We start from the raw sequence: 20,903 nt of genomic DNA on the forward strand, positions 1-20,903 counted from the left end.
GCCCTTGAACTATGGAAATATCGATCTGGTGCGAGGTATGAATAGAGCATGCGCTGATGGGCTCACAGACTCTTTTGTTCTTTACAAAACCAGGCAACTGATTGGGATGACTGGGGTCAGCGAACACAGAAATCTACTGAACTCAGCTTTGATCGCTATGTACATGCTCATACGAGTTTTATAGCAGAGCAAGTGCAAACTAAATCAGAAAAGAGGTAAATAATACTGTAATATACGCATTTTTCCAACAGGAAGAGAACAAATGGTGATACAATAAACTCTATAAATCTTTTTATCAAACCCATTTTTCTGGGCATTATAACACAAAGAAACACTGATTTAGGCAACAGAAGCAGGCACCTCTTGTCCTAAGTCATCTTGGGAACCTGGTATACCAGGTTCCTGTATATCAGTTGCTCCCATGGGAACCAGGTTCCTGTAAGGAATGGGTTAATCCCCCCCCCCCCCACCCCCCAACCCCCCCCCCCCCCCACACACACACACACACACAAACATTTTTGGATCATGCAGTGTTTGTGAATGGCACGCAAGTAAGTTTTTATGTGATGTTTCAACCAACTACACTAAGCCTTCGTGAGGTAACAGGTGCCCAGGGTCATGCCCCAGATCAAAGTGCCCTGCTTGTAGCTGAGTTACAAAAGCTTGAAGGGATGGTATGGTATTAATGGTGGAGATGAGGACTGAACTTTTAGCATTTTGCAAGATACCATGAAACCACTTATGAAATAATAAAGAGCTTTTAAATCCAAGAGGAATTGAAAGTTTATTAAATGAAATTCAGATTTGAAACGGCTGAGACATCCAAGAACAAAGTAAAAACAAAGCAATCCTAATAAAAGGTGGATCCCATCATTAGGATTGCTCTGGTTTGGCTATCTCAACCATTTCAAAACCAATTTTCATCAAATTAATGCTAAATCCCTCTTGGAAGTGCATTCTCTTTCATATTTCATAAAAGGTTTCTCAGTATCTCAGGTAGAAATGTTAAAAACTTGAAGTTTATACGTCTCAACCAAAACTATATGATCTCTTTAAACTGATATGAATGGCAACAGATACAAACAACTGTTGACGTGCATTCAGGCAATGTAAAGACCAAAATTTTGCTGGCCACATATCTGGCTCACAAACAGCTACTGGCAGCATGACAAAAGTTTGGTGTTTTTTTTTTTTTTTTTTTTTTTGAGAAGAGAAGGAAATCCAAAATTATTACTGAACAGAACACTATCAGCTCCTCCTGTCCAAACATCAAAGAAGAAACAAAACATAACATTTTATCCTAATAGTTATCACTAGAATGCCACAAATGTCCACTTGTGGATTGTCTTCCATATGCACAACATCCCATAAAAATGATATAGATATATCATCAATTTTTTCTAAACATACAAGGAAGTCTTCATTTGATGGACAGTTGAATAGTTAAGACAACTATAACAATGGGTTTGCTTAGGGCCTGCAGATCACACAAAAACTAAAATGTCACCCAATGCATCAAACTTCACAGGTTTATGCCAAGCACTGTATAGAATAATCATGCTGATTGTAGAGAAAGAAGAGGAAAAAAGCTCTCAGCAAGCCTTTTATTTCTGATCTATTCCAAGCTGTTGGTTCCATCACACCAGACCTTGGTGAAGGCTAATACCATATTTTTCACTAGTCATCATTCATCACTACTTGGCAAAATGTCAGGGATTGGGGGGGGGGGGAAGAGCTATTCATGGTCACATATAGCTGTAACCATGTTTCTTGTGTGTGGGTGGGTGGGTGGAATGCATTTAAAAGCACGTAATGGTCTCTTTTGTTCATTCAATGTCAGAGAAGTTTCCACTGCAAAAGTTTCGAAAAAAGAGCAATGTGAACAATAGAGGAAGTTTTAGGGTGCTTCAACCACTGAACATACTGTGACAAGGTCATCATAAGAGGGGAATCCCACCAAACTCTTTTATCTAAAAACCTGGGGGAAAACAACAATTATTTAGGCCTACCAGAGTATGAACTCATAAAGGGAATTGACATTTTGAACTTGGTAGAAAATGATAAATCAACCATAAGAATGATAAAAGAAGGTTCAGCTAGGGGATGAAATACAAAAAAGCTTGGATTTTGTAAGTATATTTTTTTGGAATTAAACATGATGCTTTGAATTTTGGATTACATTCATCCTTCAGAGACATGACAAATTAAACTAAGAATATGAAATCAAAAATACAGAAAATGAAATTGGCAGTGATGCCCCTAATGAGAGTGATAAATACAACAATGAAAGCAACAGTGTCAGTGGTAAGGATATCAAAACCTTTGTATCATATTTCCTTTCAAAATTAGACCTTATGATTTCAAACGCAATTTCTGTATTTTTCGAAAGTGAGAGTTTTATCTCAAACATACCTCTTACAATAAACAAAGACCCTACATGATCATGATGGCACAACAAACTGCCATATCCCCACTGGTCCCTAAAAGTTAAATATCATAAATGATTGAGTGACATAGGCTAGCTGTACATGTGATTGGTTTAGTGGGTGTGTATTAACCCATGCAATCTAGTTAAACCAAGACAATTGGGCAAGGGGTAAACTATCTCTAACAACTCAAAGACATAAGTGACTGAAGTCTAGGAATAATTATAGCCCCACCTGTCCGCCGTGATGTTCTCCCCCGTGACTTCGTTTCTCTTGTCTGGTGAGTAGTCCCAGTCTTCCTCGACGATACCCACGTAGTACACCCTCTCTCTCCCCGCCACTCCTCGGGAGAGGAAAGCGACGAGGACGACGACGAAACTCAGCAGGTAACCCGGCAACCTGAGATGCATCCTGAGCATGTATCTTTCTGTATACTATTGTAGTAGCAAGATAATTTCACTATCGATGCTTTCACAGGAACTCTTGGACTTTCATCCAGCAACTAGATACCACCTGTATCTACAAATGCAGTACCAATTTTAATAGCCAGAAAGGCTCGCTTGCGGCTGTTCCAGCCAGGGGCGTCAGCGAAGCAATCTCTCACCGTCTCCGCGCGATAGGTAACGTGGTGTTGTGCAACTCTGTAACTCTCAGGAGTGGAGTACAATCTAGTACAGCTGTACATGGAACCAGGGAGGTAGATAAACCCAAGACCTCGCTGCTCAGAGTTATGTATCGGTGGCGGTTCATAAAAAACAGGTTAGATCCGAGGAAACAAGGGTCGTGTTTTTGACCTCAAGAAGTCGTCACAGCGCACGCGTTCATCAAAGTACATGAGGGAAAACAAAAATGCGTTGTTCCCGCGTTTACCGAATGGTGGAAGTTCACGCAGTGTCGGCTGCTGCAGTTTTGAGTAAAAGGTAGTGCGCTGCCATGTTTTCTAATGATAGGTCTTTCTATGCTGTTATGACGGTAGTGGGAGGGTAGCACCCTTCTTAGGGAATATGAAATGTGTAACATGAAATTGTATCACTCTGTCTACAGTGGTGGCTCTACACCCCCATCCTATTGCCAAAATTAATTTGATGTGTAGGCCCTATAGAAAAAAAAAAGGCATCACGCCAATTTGTCGCTTGGGGAGAGAAGTGGCCGCAAAAAAAAAAAAAAAAAAAAAAAAAAAATGTGAAGACTTTTTTTTTGTTTGTTTGTTTGTCAGCCGATTTGAGAATTGAGAATATTGTCATTAGGCCACCCCCCCCCCCCTGTTTTTTGTTGACTTTTACACAGAGTCGACACCTTCCTGCTCCAAGCGTAAATCCCTATTACGCTCAATGGCATTCGTAAGATACATCTCATTCCAGGAGCGTAACGCATCTTGTGTGATAGCGTCTTCAGTAATCCATCGTTTGTGTCTTTAAGTCCGCCATATCTGCCATCATCTTCTTACGGTTGTGTGGTGTGCCCCTCCCCCTTCAGTATTATTTAGGATATGCATATACTCACAGCACCATCTATCGGAACTGCATGCTAAAATTGCTGAACCGACCTTTTCGCGGGCTTTTCGTAGGCTTCTCTTGCGTTCCAAGACACCCCCTCTAAATCCGGACCAAATGCACCCCCATCTCAAGCCAGATTCCTCCGAGAGTCGGGGAGAAGTGGTGCCAAGTGAGTTACTAACTTATAGAATGAAATAATCCTGAATGAAGAATGAACTGTCAACTGTATATATAGCAGGTTTCTTCTAGTATGATTTTGGAGGTAATTATTTCAAAGCCCCTTCCCTCTTTATTTTCCATGAGTCCAAAGAGAAAGAGAGAGAGAAAAACGAAAACAGAAGTTTTTATAAGAAATATCCAGGTGATGAGTTAAATACACCTCCTTTTTTAATAATTCTCGGGGAGGATTTCGTCGAGCGAAAATCCCCCCCCCCCCCCTACTATAGAGATTCTATCGGAAATTTGTTTGCCTTACTTTTAGACCTCAGCTATAAGCGTTTGATGCATTTAATCACAAAATTCTTGTAGCTAATTTACGTCAATGCGGAATTAATGGTGCTACTATATAAACTTTTAAAAAGCTACTCAGACAAAACGTTAGTACTCTTGTGTATAATGTATCCATTATAGGGGGTTTTACCCCCCCCCCCCCCCCTGAGGTTTTCCTTTTTCCAATAATTGTCAGCCGATTTGGGGAGAGAAATGGCACACACACACACACACACACACACACACAAAGGTGACGATTTTTTTTTTTCTTGTCATGACCCAAACTTCAAGTCCCCCTCCCCCTTTTCAAAATGCTACATTTCCCTCGGTTCGTTAGTCCGACAATTGAAAAACAAAAGTTCCTTTGATAATGCAAATCTTTGAGAAATGATTCAGTAGGCCTACCAGTTTCCCTCTTGATAGAATACTTATTATCTCCAGCGATCCCATCGCCATTCCGTTCTCTGTTGCTGAGTCATTACATATTTGTTCTTTGCAACTGATTGACAAATTGCCCTACATCGACGTAAATAAGCAATGAATTGATCAGTGTTTTAGTAGTAGCCATGATAAAAATCATGGGCGTACATATACATACTCGAGCAGGATTTGAACCTACGACCTCCTGATCACCGGACAGGCGTCATCTCCACTAGACCACCAAGCTTTCGCCCGACAGCTAGTGTTGGTTCTAATCCTGATACTAGCGTTGCAGCGGGTACTGCGTGATTATTCAAATTCATGAAATTCTTCCGTCGAGATGTTTTCATTGCAACTGATCAAATCAGTGCTTCTTTACGTCGATGTAGGGCAATTTGTCAATCAGTTGCAATGAAACATCTCGACGGAAGAATTTCATGAATTTGAATATTAATTTGTTCTTGTTCTTTACGTTTGATGCGTATACGTGTATAAGTGGTTTCTTTCTCTCTCTTCCTCTCTCTCTCTCTCCCTCTCTCTCTCTCTCTCTCTCTCTCTCTCTCTCTCTCTCTCTCATTCCCTTGAAACTCCACAATCAGCCAAGTTTGCTGCTCTGTATTAAAGGAACTGTATAGTACTGGTTGAGGTGAGGATTCAGGTTTACAACATTCCTAAGTGACATAATGAGAAACCTCTTATGAAATATGAAAGAGCATGTAATTCTAAGAAGGATTCATCGGGATTTTTTTTTTTTTTATGAAAATTGGTGTTCAAATGGCTGGGATATTAAAAAAAAAAGTGATAATAATGAAAGGCGACAGGCCACGACTTTTATTAGGATTGTTTCATCTTGTTTTTGGATATCTCAGCCATTCCAAAACGGATTTTCATCAAATAAATTTTGATACCCCATAGAATTGCATGCTCTTTGACATCTCATCGAGTGGTTTCTGAATATCTCGCAAAATGTTAAAAGCTGAATCCTCCGTGCACCTCAACCAGAACTGTACAGTCCCGTTAATCTATTATCCATCCTCATAATTATGACAATAAGCTCAACATGTTATTGACACGGTGTACAGTTTACAGAAATGACAAGAGATCCCGATACAAGTGCCATTAGATACTTCTTAATATACTAGCCCACTCAGGTCATGGATCAGCGCAACATTCTTGAACTATAAGCCAAGCAAGCGGAACGATCCATTGTGCCTTTCGTACTAACGCACCTATGTATAAGGTTCTTATTCTTTTAACTTATATTTTAATCTATATTTATTCATAATGTCGAGACTGGCATACAGTAATATCAATATTGAGGAGTAATTGGAATGCAGGTGGTGGCGCCGAACAGTCGCGTAAGTTGGCCAGACTATGATATTATGAGGATAAAGGATCACGCTTTTAACTTGTCAAGCATTGGTGTCACTATGGAGCTACAAACGTTTGTATAGCTCCATGTAGCTTCATGGTGTCACTCGGCATGTAAGGAAAATGTCGTTGCTGATAAAAAGTTTGTTTACTGAATGACCAAGAAAAAAACTTTCCACTTTACATCATTTTCTCATTTAATTTCATTTAAGATTTTAATGGAGTCCTTATAAGCCAAATGGGATTAATTTTAGCTGGAACACAGAAAAGAGTCGTCATTTAGCTTTGAATCGCGACAGACTGTCCATTCTATCTGCATGATATAACACTGAAACTCTAAGTCCTAACGATGATACATAATGTAATACCAGGCAATCTATTATTTCCTGAGGATATCATGCGTGCTGCTTTTCTATTAACACCGTCACAGTTCTGGTTGACTGTTGATTAACAAACCACATGACTAAAGTAGTAAATTAGCAGTAGCAGATAATGAGTAAAACTCATTATCTGATACACTTGCCTTGAGACAATCAAGTGTATAATCTCTACATATAGACATATTGTTTAATTCCTATGGAGCATTCATGCAGGTAAGCTTACTTTATAATGCGTGATGAATTACCACCTACGTGTAGGTCCTACTATGTAAACCAAGGCACCTCATCTTTATAGTCATCTTTATTTACTTCTCAGTAGTCTTATTTCATTTCATTTCAATCATCTATTTTATTGTCCATATCATGGATATATGGTTTGTTCACATGCTTTTTTGCAAACACACACACACACACACACACGCACACACACACACACACACGCACGCACACACACACACACGCACACACACACACACGCACGCACACACACACACACACACGCACACACACAGCCTATGTATCGTACAAATACACAAACAACATTTAGATGACATCATTTTGCCAGCATCATAAAATGCGGAAAATAATCATATAACATATCTTCAGTTTTCAAACATGCAACATTTATGTATTTTTATATAATTGATATAAACTGTGAATACAACAAAACTGATATGGATGGTTTATTATCGTGTCTTTAGGGTACTATATACAAAATCCTACAAATCGTTCGTTTATAATCACCAGATGAAATGATATACCTAAATATTCTTACTCTGATGAGCTCCAATTTCCTCCAACTTCTCAACATTTCACATCGGTAGATATCATCAACTTAATCCAGACCTTCTCTACAAATTCATCCTAACAACCTTCAAAACCTTCCCAGACAATACAGCATTATCAGTCAACATTATCAGCCTGTCAGATCCCAAACTATCAATTCTTTACAACCTGACAATGAAAAAACTTGTGTAATCCCAAATTGGAATACATATTACATGTACAGAGTTTAAGCCAAACAGGCTCACGAAGAGACTGCACTGCGACGGCCGCTTAAAATAATTGCACTGCAAATTCTCTGACGTTCTGCATTGACTAAAAGTTGCACGAATTTTCTTTACTGTATAGGATTATTTTCTGAAAGCACACTTGAATGGTTTTAAACTTTTGGTCTTCAACATATACAGTAAGCCTATTACCTACTGATCCAAGAAACATGTCTGATTTTTAAATGTCCTAACAACGCAAATATCGAAAATCGCTTGACATGTAATTAGATATGAATAATATACAAATGACGCAACACGCCTTCGCCATTTGGAACTCACAAAACTCACTAATCTAGTCTTCTTTCAAGAGTATTCCAGACCATGTTATGGCAATGTAAAATATGACTGAGCTCTGCACCTGGACGGCAAAACACTCACCGGTATAATTTTGTTGTCGTAATTGCGTAATTCAAGAGGAAACATATATGTCGTCGTACCTTCATGATGCAATGCAGGAGGTAGATGCATCTGTGTCTATAACGGACACTCTCGGTTTCCATGGTTACAAAGATGATAACGTATTGCTAAGATTACATGAAAGCTAATCGCTCCCACCCGAGTGTCCAAAAATATCGCAAAAGGTCCTAAACTACACAGGTCGTGTTCCTGATATACTTATCATTACCACAAGAGCCTATGATGGATGGGTGATTTTCAAAACGAAGCATGTATTACTATAATAGCATCAAGAATCGACATACTCGTAGTATATCCTATTGTCTATTTCAAAACGAGTTAAACGTTTAGTAGGTTCAAATGTGGAGTGGTTCCCATTTGACGTGTTCCCTCATTATATATCTCAGTTTTATATTCGGGTGTACACACTTTATATGTTCTATTGTCTTGTAAGCAAAAAGAAATGACTGTATTTCATTTGTAATGTGTATGAAGAGCTTTCAACCAAAAGGCGCTAAAATCATTGAAAATTTATGGATTTAGAGCCTTTTGGAAGCAAGCTCTTCATATATTCGATGCAGAAAATTCCTAATAAATTCATTTGAATTTGAAAAAAAAATGAAATTGAAACTGAAGTAAGTTAAACTGCGAGGAAAATGTGTTTCTAGTACCACATATACTTATCGAAATGACAGCAATAAAAGTTTGCCTTGTCTGTAGACCCTTTTGGAAAAAAAAAGAGGTACTCCTTGCTGGTCGATTACCCACAAAGATCATCGGGGGAAAAAAAATTAATAATCAACATTTATGATGTATACGCTTGGAAGTGGAAACAAGAAGGAACAATGAAGGAGAGCAAGAAGAAAGGAAAACCAAACCAGTGAAATTGATATATATATATATATATATATCTGACTTTTTTCTGATTACGAACATAAAGCGTTTGGAGAGCTTTTATTCTTAACTTGCGATCAAAAATCCCCGATTTATTCCACTTATCGGATCTCGGGTGTTCATCCTCCGATGCAGTTCCTCAGTTGGGATCCACACATCCTTATTTGGAATTGCGGTGTCAAGAAGAAGAAAGCGATCGCTGGGTTCATGATATGCCGCCAGTGGACTCACGTGTCCAGAACTGAAGAGTTTGTCATTCAAGATAAAGTCACATTTAAAGTTGACAAGCACGCCCTGTCGAGAGTCGGAGTGAGAGAGCGCCACCACCGATCTAGAACGGAAATCGTCGACACCACAACTGTCCGCGTAAAATCTCTCGCAGTGATTGAAAAGACCATGTTGGCGAAATAGCTCTTCGAGATCACTCAAGCTGGCGCCCTCTACAACCAATTTTTCGCTGCTCACCACTCGAGTTGTCTCATCGAAAGTAAACATGTTGGTATCTGAAAATGGAACGTCACTGACATCGCAAGCCTTTTGTTGCCGCTCATCCGGGTACTTCAGTCCGAAGTGGCGCGCACTCATGAGAAGAGCGGCCGTATGCACTCCGCAGTATCCACTCTTGCTTTGCTTGCTGAAGATCCGGACAAGTAAAGTCTGTTTGATGTTGGTCTCATTCAAAAGTCTTTGTCCCTCCGATAACTGAAGCGGAACTATCTGCTTCGATGTTGTTTCCATGTTTTAAAGGTGTTCTCATACGATGTCGTCTATTGACGTAAAAACAGACAATTCCAAAGTCATAGTCATCAGAAAAATGCCAGTACATATAGATTACAAACTCACTGTCATCATGATGCTGATGTTGATTATGATGAGCTGAAGAAACGAAACAAGCACGTTTGGCGAAATGAGTCAGTTACTTTATTTGACTCGGTAAAATATCTGTACTGTTTTTTTTGATACAGTATAGGTCTATTGAGCGCAAGAAAGAATGATGTTACAAAAGGCACTTGCCGTGATACACTGTCGTTATTGAGGGCAACCTTGTAGATTCATAAAGAATATCTCAATACACTTTGGAAATTTGACGCACCCTGTGAATGTATCCAAACATTTGTGTTCTTGTTAGACAACATCAAGTGCAGTAAACTAAAATCTTATAATGTTCATCGAACGAAAGTCATCATTTTTAAAAACGTGTAACCTAGGTACCCATATATTATGATTTTCTTATGCAAAACAAAATAATCACATGTGTGTATGCTTACATATAAGTCACACACACACACACACACACACTACACACTGCATATTGCAGGCTCACAAGCATTAACTAAAGAAAATCATGACTTGACCTTTGTGCTCCTCCCTCATACCGTCTCAAATTAACGCGCAGTTTCGTAATATTTGATATATTCCAGTGAAGGGATAGTATATGCAAATTTCTGAATCTTTTCTTATCCTTGTACGTTCAGCCATCTTATACATGGAGCTCTGCAGATGGCGGTGGTCTCTGGGAGGTTCTTCTCCAATTTTCAGATTATGACGTTCACTTTGTTGGGGTTCTTTCTTTACTTTTCGATATCTAGCATGGAAATAAACGTCATACACTGTACTGTGAAACCGTCTCTTTTCGGCTGATATTCGTTATTCAGAAGGTTCATTCTTTCGAAGATACACAAATTCATATGCTATAGATGTTCGTTACTCCGAAAATGAAACAGGGTTTGTTAATCCGAATATTATTGTGGCATTATGCCAAAGGATCCTTTATCCGAAAATGAAATACGGTTCGCCAGTCCAAAGCTTCGACAGTATGAAGATGAAACAAGTCTGATCACTAACAAACCTTCTCAATAAAGAAACTTTCGGACTACAGGAACTTCAGGGGGAAAGGGAGTCTCCGGGGAGTCAAACAGTAATCCTCTTTTCGTTGCATCAATATTATATTATTTTGAATGTTTTGTTGCACTCCAAGGGAAATATGCCGGAATCTTATTAACCCTTTCAACGCCAGCGACTTTGGACAGTGTGTATAAAGCTATAGAGTTTTCTGGGCCATTCGGCACTCAAAACACTCAAAGAGTTAAATTGAATTAAATCTCGTCACTTCGCCCCAAGAGAGTGAGGATTTAGCTAATGTGACAATGGCACACTGTGACATATACATCAAATTAATTTGGCGTCGACGGGGTCCAGGTACCGTAGCATCCACTTTGACAATATTCCGACATTACTTCTAGAAACCAACTGTTTAAAATGAGGGCTTTTATTTTATTATTTTTTTTTTACTTCTTTCTTCTCTATTATTATTTTTATTTCTTTTTGAGGGGCCTTATTTTGTTTTCTTGTTTGCAGGAAACATAGTTATTTTCTAACCAAGTTTATTATAATCACTCAATTAATTTCATTTCATTTCGTTTCATTTCATTTTATTTCATTTATTGCTATCTGCACTTTTTTTTTAACATGAACAATGTTTTACACTAATAAAATATTCAACAGAAAATGAAACTAAGGGTACACGTTGAGGTCATGATAAAACATAACACAGGCTTCTCAAAATCATTGAGCAATTAAGGTTATAAGTTCTCCTGTGAATATGGGATTGCAAGGGTTGACACAAAAAGCAGAGCCTGAAATTGTGATAAGCCTGAAAGAAATCTGTAATCTGTATTGAGGCCTAATAACTTAATACAAGAGGTGCATTTGTAGGAGATGAGGAGGGTAGGACAGAAAATGTGATTCTCCGCCTTCAGAATGATAATTGTTCTCGGAGTTCCGGAGTTGTCACAGCGCGTCATCAGTTCAGCGCGGTCTCAAAGTTCAACATCGTTGATAACATAGCGCGATGACTAAGCATTTACTATTCAGCTCACTTCTGCTAAATCATTGTGTTTGTGCGATTTTTTTTTTCTCCCTGTCGGATTTTGACACTTGGTAAGTAGGTCTCTTCAAAGAATGTTGAACAGGCATACGAATATTATCTGTTTATGTAATGCATGTGTTCCGACAGTCTGAGGGTCATCTCTGTTTTTAATCAGTATATCATGGAATTTAAATTCACATTAGCGGGATGCTTGGAATAATGTTCAGCTGCTGTTTAGAATATCTGAAGATCAGTAGTGTTCTTCAGTGTAGAATGATGGGGTGAAATGTACAGGATGAACTAAGTGAAATAAAGGGAAAAAGATATAGCTGCCACTTTCAGTCTGTCGTTACCTTTAATAAGTTATACAGAGGATGAATAAACTTCAAATCAGTAAACGATCGACTCTTTCTCTTCCTTCCGATCTATATTTGCTTCTTTCAATACTTTCGCTTAAGGTGATTTGCCTTTTTTCCTGCTCTTTATTCTCGTAATTCTCTTCTCTCTCTCTCTTTCTTCTTCTTCCTCTTCTTCTTAATTGTTCCTTCAATGGGCAAGACAGACAAGTATGATGTGTTAAGATCTTTTCTGTTTGTATTTGAAATGAATTCGATGTTAATGACTTAAATAAATGTTTAAAGAAAACTCTCTTTCTCCGTGATCGGGTAACTGCAAAACAACCGGTTGCCGAATTTAATACCCGACCGTTAATTGGGTATAATGATTCTTACTTGACTATAAATCGCGTACTTGGTGCAAGCAATTAAATGAATCTCAAGCGAGCGTTGGCGACTGCTGCTCATGAGAAGGAAAATACATTTAGGATTTAGAGGAAACTGAGGGGAAATACTTTTTTATGTTGTTGCCATAGCGCTACGTGCAGTTACATTGTACGTATTGTTTGCAAGACTGTGTTAGGTAAAATGTACTTAACAAAATCAAAATATACCGCAAAACAATGCAAGCCCACATGTTTTTCGTGTAATGTTCAAATGAAATTTTATTCGAGGTAAACTTGGACGCACGGTAATCACAAATCTAAAATACTGTGGCTCACAAGTCAATCAGGTTGATAATAAACCTTCGGGATAACTCTTGCTGATTTCCTGGTGATTTGTTCTTCTTCATAAGAGATTTACCATCCAATTAAAAAAGAAGAAGATATATATATATATATATATATATATATATATATATATATATTATATATAAACTATATATATACATATCAGCAGCACTATTTTCTAACTCACATTTTGGAACTATTTTAAAGCCCTAAAACGAAATTGTACCAAATGAAAATTTGTACTTTAACACTAACGCGGCAAATCCCAGTTATTATTACAACTTTTGCATGATACAAGTCAGTATGCGGATTTATATGTTAAAAGAGCACATTATACAAAATTATAGATATTAATCAAAATTACATCCTGTAAAAGAGTTTTTAAGTTGCAATGTAGCTTTACGATAAACACAGTAAAGGTATGATACGTGTATAGTTCAAAATAATATGTGAAGTGATATAAACATTTGACGGATTGAACGTTTCCCTAAAATCCTAATAAGACGCCCCAATCATTCACGCAACCGTAACGATACTTTAGTCCTTTTTTCCGTCATCATTCATTCAACAACAAGAACGTTGATTCAAGAGAAGACAATTTAAAATATTAATGTGTGCATGGGTAATATAGTGATTTCTAAAGTTGACTGTTATGGATACAAAAATTGTGGCTTAGATATGATATTTAATGCTATTTTTTGCATAACATGATTGATTTGGGACATCGAAATTAAATATGATCATATTATAAACTAAGCGAGAATATGCAAGAAAATCCTAACGTGAAATAAACAACTGAAATTGCAACAGAACATTCTGGACACAAAGTACACATGTATGTCGCACATGTCTAAAAGGTAGTTGCTCTCGTTGGGCCTGTTCGACGACTATCTGATTTTTTTTTTCTTTCGTCCAATCAGCTATTATTCTAAATCTATTCTAAATGCTATTCTAAATTTTGATGGGATCCAGATTTATCGGTGATGGTGAGGTATACGTATATGGGTTGGCCAACGTCGTGACACTGCTGGAGGACATGCAGTGTACCGGTAGTCTGGTCACTGGCGCCACATGTACAGACTGGAGATCATCGAAGCTTCCAGGGATGCAGGCTGGCATGAAACGGGCCAAGCGCTGTTCAAACAGTTCTTTGCGCAGTCGTTGCTCAAGTGTCTCGTACATTATTTCATGCATGCACATAATATTAGTTACGTTCAGACGGCGATTCTTACCCTCAAGGATCTAACATCGATGATAATACGTTCTATGGGGCACCAAGTGTCGTACGGTTGATTTCGTTACGAAATCGACCGTGCGACATTTGGCGCCCCATAGAAGTTATCCTCAAGAATAGGGATCACCGTCTAAGGCCACCGCACACTACACGATCAGACTGGTCTTAAGGTCTTGAGCCAAGCTGGGTCTTAAGACCAGTCGTACGACCGGACACCGTACACTATACGACCCGACTGTAAAGCGCGGGCAGTGCGCACTGCGTGCGCTTGCATTTTACTGCATTGTGAATGGCTGAAAGCTCACAACTGGTCGTAGAAATTCAACATGTCAAATCTCTACGACTGGCGCTAAGACCCAGTCGTACGACTAGAAAATGGCAAGACTGTGACGTCACACTTCTAGTCTTAAGGTCTTAAGACCGGTGAATCGGGGTAAAATCGTGTAGTGTGCGGCGGGCTTAACTGTACAAGTAGTTGCCACTGTCCATATCAAAGACGCTTAACTAATAAGACACGAAAGTGCGCGCTAATCCTGTACAAAACAAATGGACAGCGCGCGGTCTTCAAGCGTATACGCACATCACCTGAGACGCGCTGCCTTGACGCTTGATAAACAACAGCAGCGGCTTCAGGGACAGCGCGTCTCAGGTGATGTGTGTCTTTGCCTGAGACGCGCTGTCTTTGCAGATGTTGTTGTTGTTTATCAAGCGTTTTTGATTGTGAGATCATGTTGTTGCCAAATTTTTACCTCCACGAAATAATCCTTATTACTCTAAAATCCCGTTCTTCAAAATAATCCCCTTAATCGAAAAAAAAGCTATGACTATAATTTTTAAATCTTTTTCCGATAATAAAAATACCACTACCTTTGGAAATGAATGGTGTTCCTAGGTGTACTGAGTTTGTACTTAGCTCTCTTTTGTATCGTCATGTAGGGTAGCCATTTTGTGTCCATTGCAAAGAGATTATACCTATAGAGTAAGTAGTCGCCATACGCGTGCGTACAAATAGTGCGTCCAAAATTGAAGAGGAAGCGCACACTCAGCTCCTGGCACTGGATCTAAGTCTACGTTCAAGTCATATCTTCTCATATCATATCTGGAGTGATATGTTATTCTTCATCACACATTTTCATTTTCAGAATCGCAATGTGGTTAGATAATAGTTTCTGCGATGATACCATATCATTTGAACCATTTAGTAGAGTCCAGACCTTTTTGTTGTTCTCAAAATTAACAGTGGGAACTTGGGTGTAGACTAGACAGTAGTTGAGCACTATGACCAAAGACGCTTGACTATGACGTTTGTTTCGCGTACATTCCCACTCACGCCATAAAATCAAACAACATCAGCACCATTATGACGCTTAAACATGACCATTGTGACGTCACAATAAAACAACGCAAGGTCACTGCGCCGAATATTCAAGTCGAGCGCATTTAACAGTGCGCTGCCATCTACTGTACAGGATCCGTGCAATGGCGGCTCCCACAACGCAAAATGGCAGCTCCCTCGCGCGGCTGCCTCTCTACTGGACTACGCCCTCTTTTGGTATAATCTCTTTGGTCCATTGTTATCGCGCGCCTTCGTATCTTAATAGGGAGCTTTAGATTTTAGACGCGCGGACGTTCAAAGAGAAAAAAAAAACATGATCTGAGCGTGCGCAGTAGCGCACGTCAAGTTACTGCGCACGCTCAGACCATGTTTTTTCCCCTTTTAACGTCCGCGCGTCTAAAATCTAAAGCTCCCTATTATCTCTACTATCTTTGGTCCATATGAATCATACCTATAGCGTGGCTCTCTGTGAGAATAGTGGAAAGCAAAACTCACCTGTCCACGAATGCTGTGTCTCACACACACACACACATACACATTTAGAAAAAAAAAAAGGAAGATGTTCCCACAGTCTTCTCGTCGCGTTATATAAGAAACGTTTAGTCAAAACCGAAGGTAGTCCATGAAAATTAATAGTCCGGTTTTATGAGCGTCAATCCAAATTTTATGCATGTCTTATTGACGATAGTTCTTCTTGAGAACCTGAACGCTTGCCCGAGGTTTTACTTTGAACTATGTTATGGAAGCTGGATTCTAAATATTGATAAATGTTCTTGAGGTGCAGGTTTATAGAATAGCTCGTCACAACGTCAAGACGGGAGAAACATCCATAAATTTTAATAATCATGTATAAACTGGCCTATTGACATAATATCGTTGGTAATGATTTATCAAATTTTGGTTTTAAAATAATGGTCTGAAGGCTCCCTTCATCTTGCAATTAAGAAGCCGCGCTTACGTCCACTAGTAGGGTCTCGAGTGTCCATCTTCCTGTATATGTCCTCTGTTGATACCCAGACCTCTTTCTTCTGGACAGCAGTATCGAGCAGAAGGAAACGGTCGCTAGCTTCGTGATAGGCGGCCAGCGGGCTCAAATGTCCGTAAGTGTATGATTTGTTACCGTGGATGAAGTTACTTTCGAAGTTGATCATGATACCCTGGCTGGAGTCGCCATGTGAGAGCGCCGCCAACGCCTTCGAACGAAAATCGTCAACGTTATTTTCGCTCGTAAGGTATATTTCGCACTGCTTGAAGATGCCGTGCTGATGAAATAATTCTTGGATATCCATCAGTGTTGCCCCTTGTTTGACCAAAACTTCGTCGGTCACCACTCGGGTGGTCTCCTTAAAGGTGAACATGTTTGTGTCCGTGAACGGCACGTCGCTGACGTCACAATCGCAGTGCTGCCGCTCATCCGGGTACTTCTGGCCGAAGAGGCGCGCACTCATTAGGAGGGCGGCAGTGTGTACTCCGCAGTAGCCACTCTTGAGCTGCTTGCTGAAGATCCTAAGGAGCAATGTCTGCCGGATGGATGTCCCATTCAGGAGATTCTGTCCCTCGGACGACTGCAGAACTATGTGCTGGTCGGGCGTATGTGCCATATTTGCATCTGTTGCAGCAGGAAGGTGGTGCCTTTGCAGTATAGAATGAAGAAGAACGTTCATGCTGCGAGACGTGTCATGTTATGATCTTTCCTCTACATTATAGTGACGTCATAAGCAATTAGACACACGTGAGCCCCTTGTCGGCGATCCTAAGAACCTTTGTATAGTAAATCTCATTCATCGTGCTATGACATCATTTTTCACTGTGTGATGTAGGCTTAGATACATAATTTCAAATTTTTTCGTTCGCGCATTTTTGCCCCTCAATTAAAGATAGTCTTCGGTATTGTATGTATACGATTGTTACGGTTGATTATTATCTCTTTGAAAAATATTAGTAAAAGACTGAATAACTTACTCTTAGTTTGTGCAGCTTTAAACGTGATACGCCTTAATACATACGTTGATGTCATAGCGTTGTAAGGAAATAGGGTCACTGTGTATCTTGTGTATTTTGCACTGTTGCTTCGTGCATTATTCGCAATTTACGTGGTCTCTATGAAATAAGGATCCACATGGTACAGCTTTGTTACTCTCCTCTTCTATCTTCAATGGTTATAACTTGAAAGGTGATATGTCAAGAAATGACGTACACGCCAGCATCACTTATTAGGACGCTTTTGTATTATTACATTACTGTCCAGCCAGTCCATGGTGTTACTGTGATATACCCAACCTTGAATCAGCAAGAGACTTCACAAGGTTGCTAGTACGGAATACGTTTTTTGGCCAGAATTCACATATTATCATGGATTTTGCAAACGTAAAATACGTTGACAACGCCAACAAGCATCCATTAATAAGGGAAAGCGAACAAGCAATGGTTCTAATTGGGCGCACTTATGGCTGTTGTTAGTCCACGCAACTAATACTAAACCATAGATTTAATTAAAACTACCGATATACTTTTATGAATAAGGGCTTATGCATCTTCAAACGCGTACCTCAAAGCGCTGTAGAAATAAATTTCTGATCGTTGTTTTGATTATGAGCATGATCATCGTTAGGAATGTCAAGATGAACATTGTTTTTACGATATTATCATTTTCTTTGTGAAGCCTTTGAATTTGTTGTAACATTTCAGACTTTATCTGATAATGTGTATTGAACAATAGTGTCTGTAGTGATTCGTAGGGTCTCACACACAAATTCCCGATATCTTGATGTTCGCTAATCCGAAAATGATACAGGGTTGATTAATTCGAACATTTTGTCCTTACTCCGAAGATTCGTTATTTCGAAAGCTCGTTTATCCTATATGAAATAAAGTTCGTTTTTCCGAAAGTTTGTAAATCCGAAAATGGAACCACAAGTGCCCACAAATACAAACTATCGGAATTACGAACCTTATTTCGAATTTCGTATTCGTAAAAATCTTCTGCATTGTTGGGAATAACGAACCTTCGGAATAATTAACCTCATTTCATGTTCGGATTAATGAACCTTTGGACTAATGAACCTTCGGAATAACGAACTGTAGCCAATGAGGTACATCACATTTCTTTGCCCTCCTCTACCCCCTTTGATGTCCTACTTTAAATCTCTACCAGAGAAGGCATCATCGGCTTACACGTTTACTCCACTCGTCCTTTCTGTTTGTTTTTTCACATACGATGGTGATAATGGCAGTTTGTCGCAACAAACAATCGCAACAAAAAAAAATGTTCATAACTTCTTCACCCTCGAACATTGCAGGATATTATATAATATCTCAGGGGCGGATCAAGGAATTCCATAAAGGGTAGGCGCCTTTACAAAATTAAAGGGGGCGCACGCCCCCCCCCCCCATTTTTTTTTCTATGTTCAAAAAAAAAAAAAAAGAGGGGCGCGTGTCCGGTGCGCCCCCCCCCCCCCCGATCCGCCATCTTTCCTAGGAATGAGCTCGTATGCGTTTGTGGTTAGATGTTACTGCTAACCCACAACCGAATTAGCATTCACCGTCCTGATTAGACGTGTAGTTCAGCGTTGGCATGCCCATGTATGCCGACTTGGAGATATCATATACCTACAGGACTTCATATGTCATACCCATTAGCAAAAATGAGAAAAATAAATATGGATACGGCTGTCACTATTAGAATCAATTTTGTACTCTGAAAGGAGCTATAACGAACTGATTTATCTTATAGGTCGGCCGGCAATCCGATCACGGCTACGTTACAAAATATGATAGGCAAGTATGTCATACTCACAACTTTTTGCCGGTAAAGCTTCTCTTGCACGAAGTAGTCGGCCCAGACCGGATAAATTGCTGGGGAAATGGCGGGGGAAAATTCTGCACCGTAACCCCGAGTATTTGTATACAGCGCCTATGTACTAAGAGGCCAAAGTCCAAAAGAAAAAAAAAATGCAGCGTATTATACCTCCACACGTGACAAATCATGACGTAGCTCCTTTCCAGTCAGATTCACAAATGATATACAGCTGTCACTATAAATGCTGTACTTTGGTTTTAAAGCCAATTCCCAGTAGTGACAATGGGGTGAAACTATTGTCTAGCAAATAACGAAGGGCACGTTAAGTTCATGATATGCAAACATTATTGACTTTTTGTGGACCGGTGTAAGGTACTTCAATGAAGATTCGTTTGAGGATCACGGTGATTCCGGGTGATTGTTTAGTTGTTTGTTTGTTGTTGTTTTTTCAAATTCCACATGTTCAACTGTTTTCACTGCACAGTGAAGCATGTTCAAGCAAAGTAAACACCTAAGTTGTCATTTTTTTATTTGGGCAAAAATTAAAAGTCTGAATTTCTCATGTTCAGTCGATCACCACAGTGTCTTCACGAAACAGTAACTTAATCGTCATGCAAGTAACATATAAGGAGGTCATGAACTTACGAGTCTCCCGCGCTTTTTAAAGGGCAAGTTTATCTTCCTTTACATAAAGATTGGGAGAATACAGTAATATCGGTAAAATACATCAGTGAAAGTTTGAGGAAAATGGGACGATCCGTTAAAAAGTTATGAACTTTTAAAGTTTCAATGCCGCCATCGCTGGATGAGAAGACTACTACAACTTGTGATGTCATCAGAGCTGAACGATATGGAGAAAATATAACAAAATTCAACATATTTTCACTTTTCTCACATAATAAAAGAGTACTCGACTTGTCTCTTTAAAAGGACAGGGGGAATAATATCACCCTTACCACATATCACTAACGAATGCGAATGAAATTTTGTCTAATTCTCTTTACATATTCCTGGCGTCCTATATACGCATGTGACATCATACACTGTATTACTCTTCTCATCCAGAATGACTGCGCAGAGGCTGTAAACAAAGATATTCTTCGTGATATGCTAGGATGACGGAAACAAATATACATGTCTTTGCGACCATTCTGTTCATGCTAAACAATGTACACGTATACGCAACACTGAACCAGGGAGGAGTACCACCCTGACTGAACACAGATATATTTTCACAAAATAACACGTTTAATCTACTAATATGCTCCCTGCCTCAATCACAACCTGCATACGCCTTAAGCGTACATACTTGGCTTTATTAATAGGAACTGTTGACCTGGTTTGATATTTCAATACGTTCTCGTCTCACCTGTTCAACGGTGTAATCCAACGAAGAACATGTAAAATTGGTTGATACTTCTCACGGTGTCTAGTTGGAGTTGTCTGTACAGAATGATGATGTATATCAGATGGTCAACCTTCTGTCTTCCAGAGTGGACACGAAGATGCAGAGCTCGACTGATGATGCAGGTGTCTGCATTGCGTAATAGGAGCTTTAATCTGTTTATATATAGTAACAACAAATACCCCTTATGGTTCAGTGAGTTTGCCGAACGTCAATACACCCCTTTCACACGCTATTTGCATATTACTGTCTGGAGAACTTTCATTCAAT

General features: G+C 39.3%; 3 protein-coding genes across 3 annotated transcripts in view; all 3 read right to left on the minus strand.

Moving 5' to 3' along the window:
* LOC140233942 (hephaestin-like protein) overlaps window positions 1-2,958 on the minus strand; it is a 53,644-nt gene extending 50,686 nt beyond the window's left edge. The window contains exon 1 of the mRNA XM_072314028.1: window positions 2,661-2,958. Within this exon, the coding sequence (XP_072170129.1) occupies window positions 2,661-2,845 (185 nt within the window). The 5' untranslated portion in view covers window positions 2,846-2,958. The remainder of the gene's footprint in view (window positions 1-2,660) is intronic.
* A 6,032-nt stretch (window positions 2,959-8,990) lies between these two features.
* On the minus strand, window positions 8,991-9,662 carry LOC140233943 (uncharacterized). Its single transcript, XM_072314029.1, has one exon. It carries the CDS (start codon window positions 9,660-9,662, stop codon window positions 8,991-8,993), a length of 672 nt encoding a protein of 223 aa, XP_072170130.1.
* A 6,696-nt stretch (window positions 9,663-16,358) lies between these two features.
* On the minus strand, window positions 16,359-17,030 carry LOC140233944 (uncharacterized). Its single transcript, XM_072314031.1, has one exon. The coding sequence runs from the start codon at window positions 17,028-17,030 to the stop codon at window positions 16,359-16,361; it is 672 nt and encodes a 223-aa protein (XP_072170132.1).
* Between the last annotated feature and the right edge of the window lie 3,873 nt (window positions 17,031-20,903).

Source organism: Diadema setosum, chromosome 10 (genome assembly GCF_964275005.1).
Source record: "Diadema setosum chromosome 10, eeDiaSeto1, whole genome shotgun sequence".
NCBI classification, from domain to species: domain Eukaryota; kingdom Metazoa; phylum Echinodermata; class Echinoidea; order Diadematoida; family Diadematidae; genus Diadema; species Diadema setosum.

What these genes read in the sequence shown, in the direction of transcription:
- LOC140233944 (XM_072314031.1), bottom strand. Translation starts at nt 17,030, where the DNA reads ATGGCACATACGCCCGACCAGCACATAGTTCTGCAGTCGTCCGAGGGA.
- LOC140233943 (XM_072314029.1), bottom strand. Translation starts at nt 9,662, where the DNA reads ATGGAAACAACATCGAAGCAGATAGTTCCGCTTCAGTTATCGGAGGGA.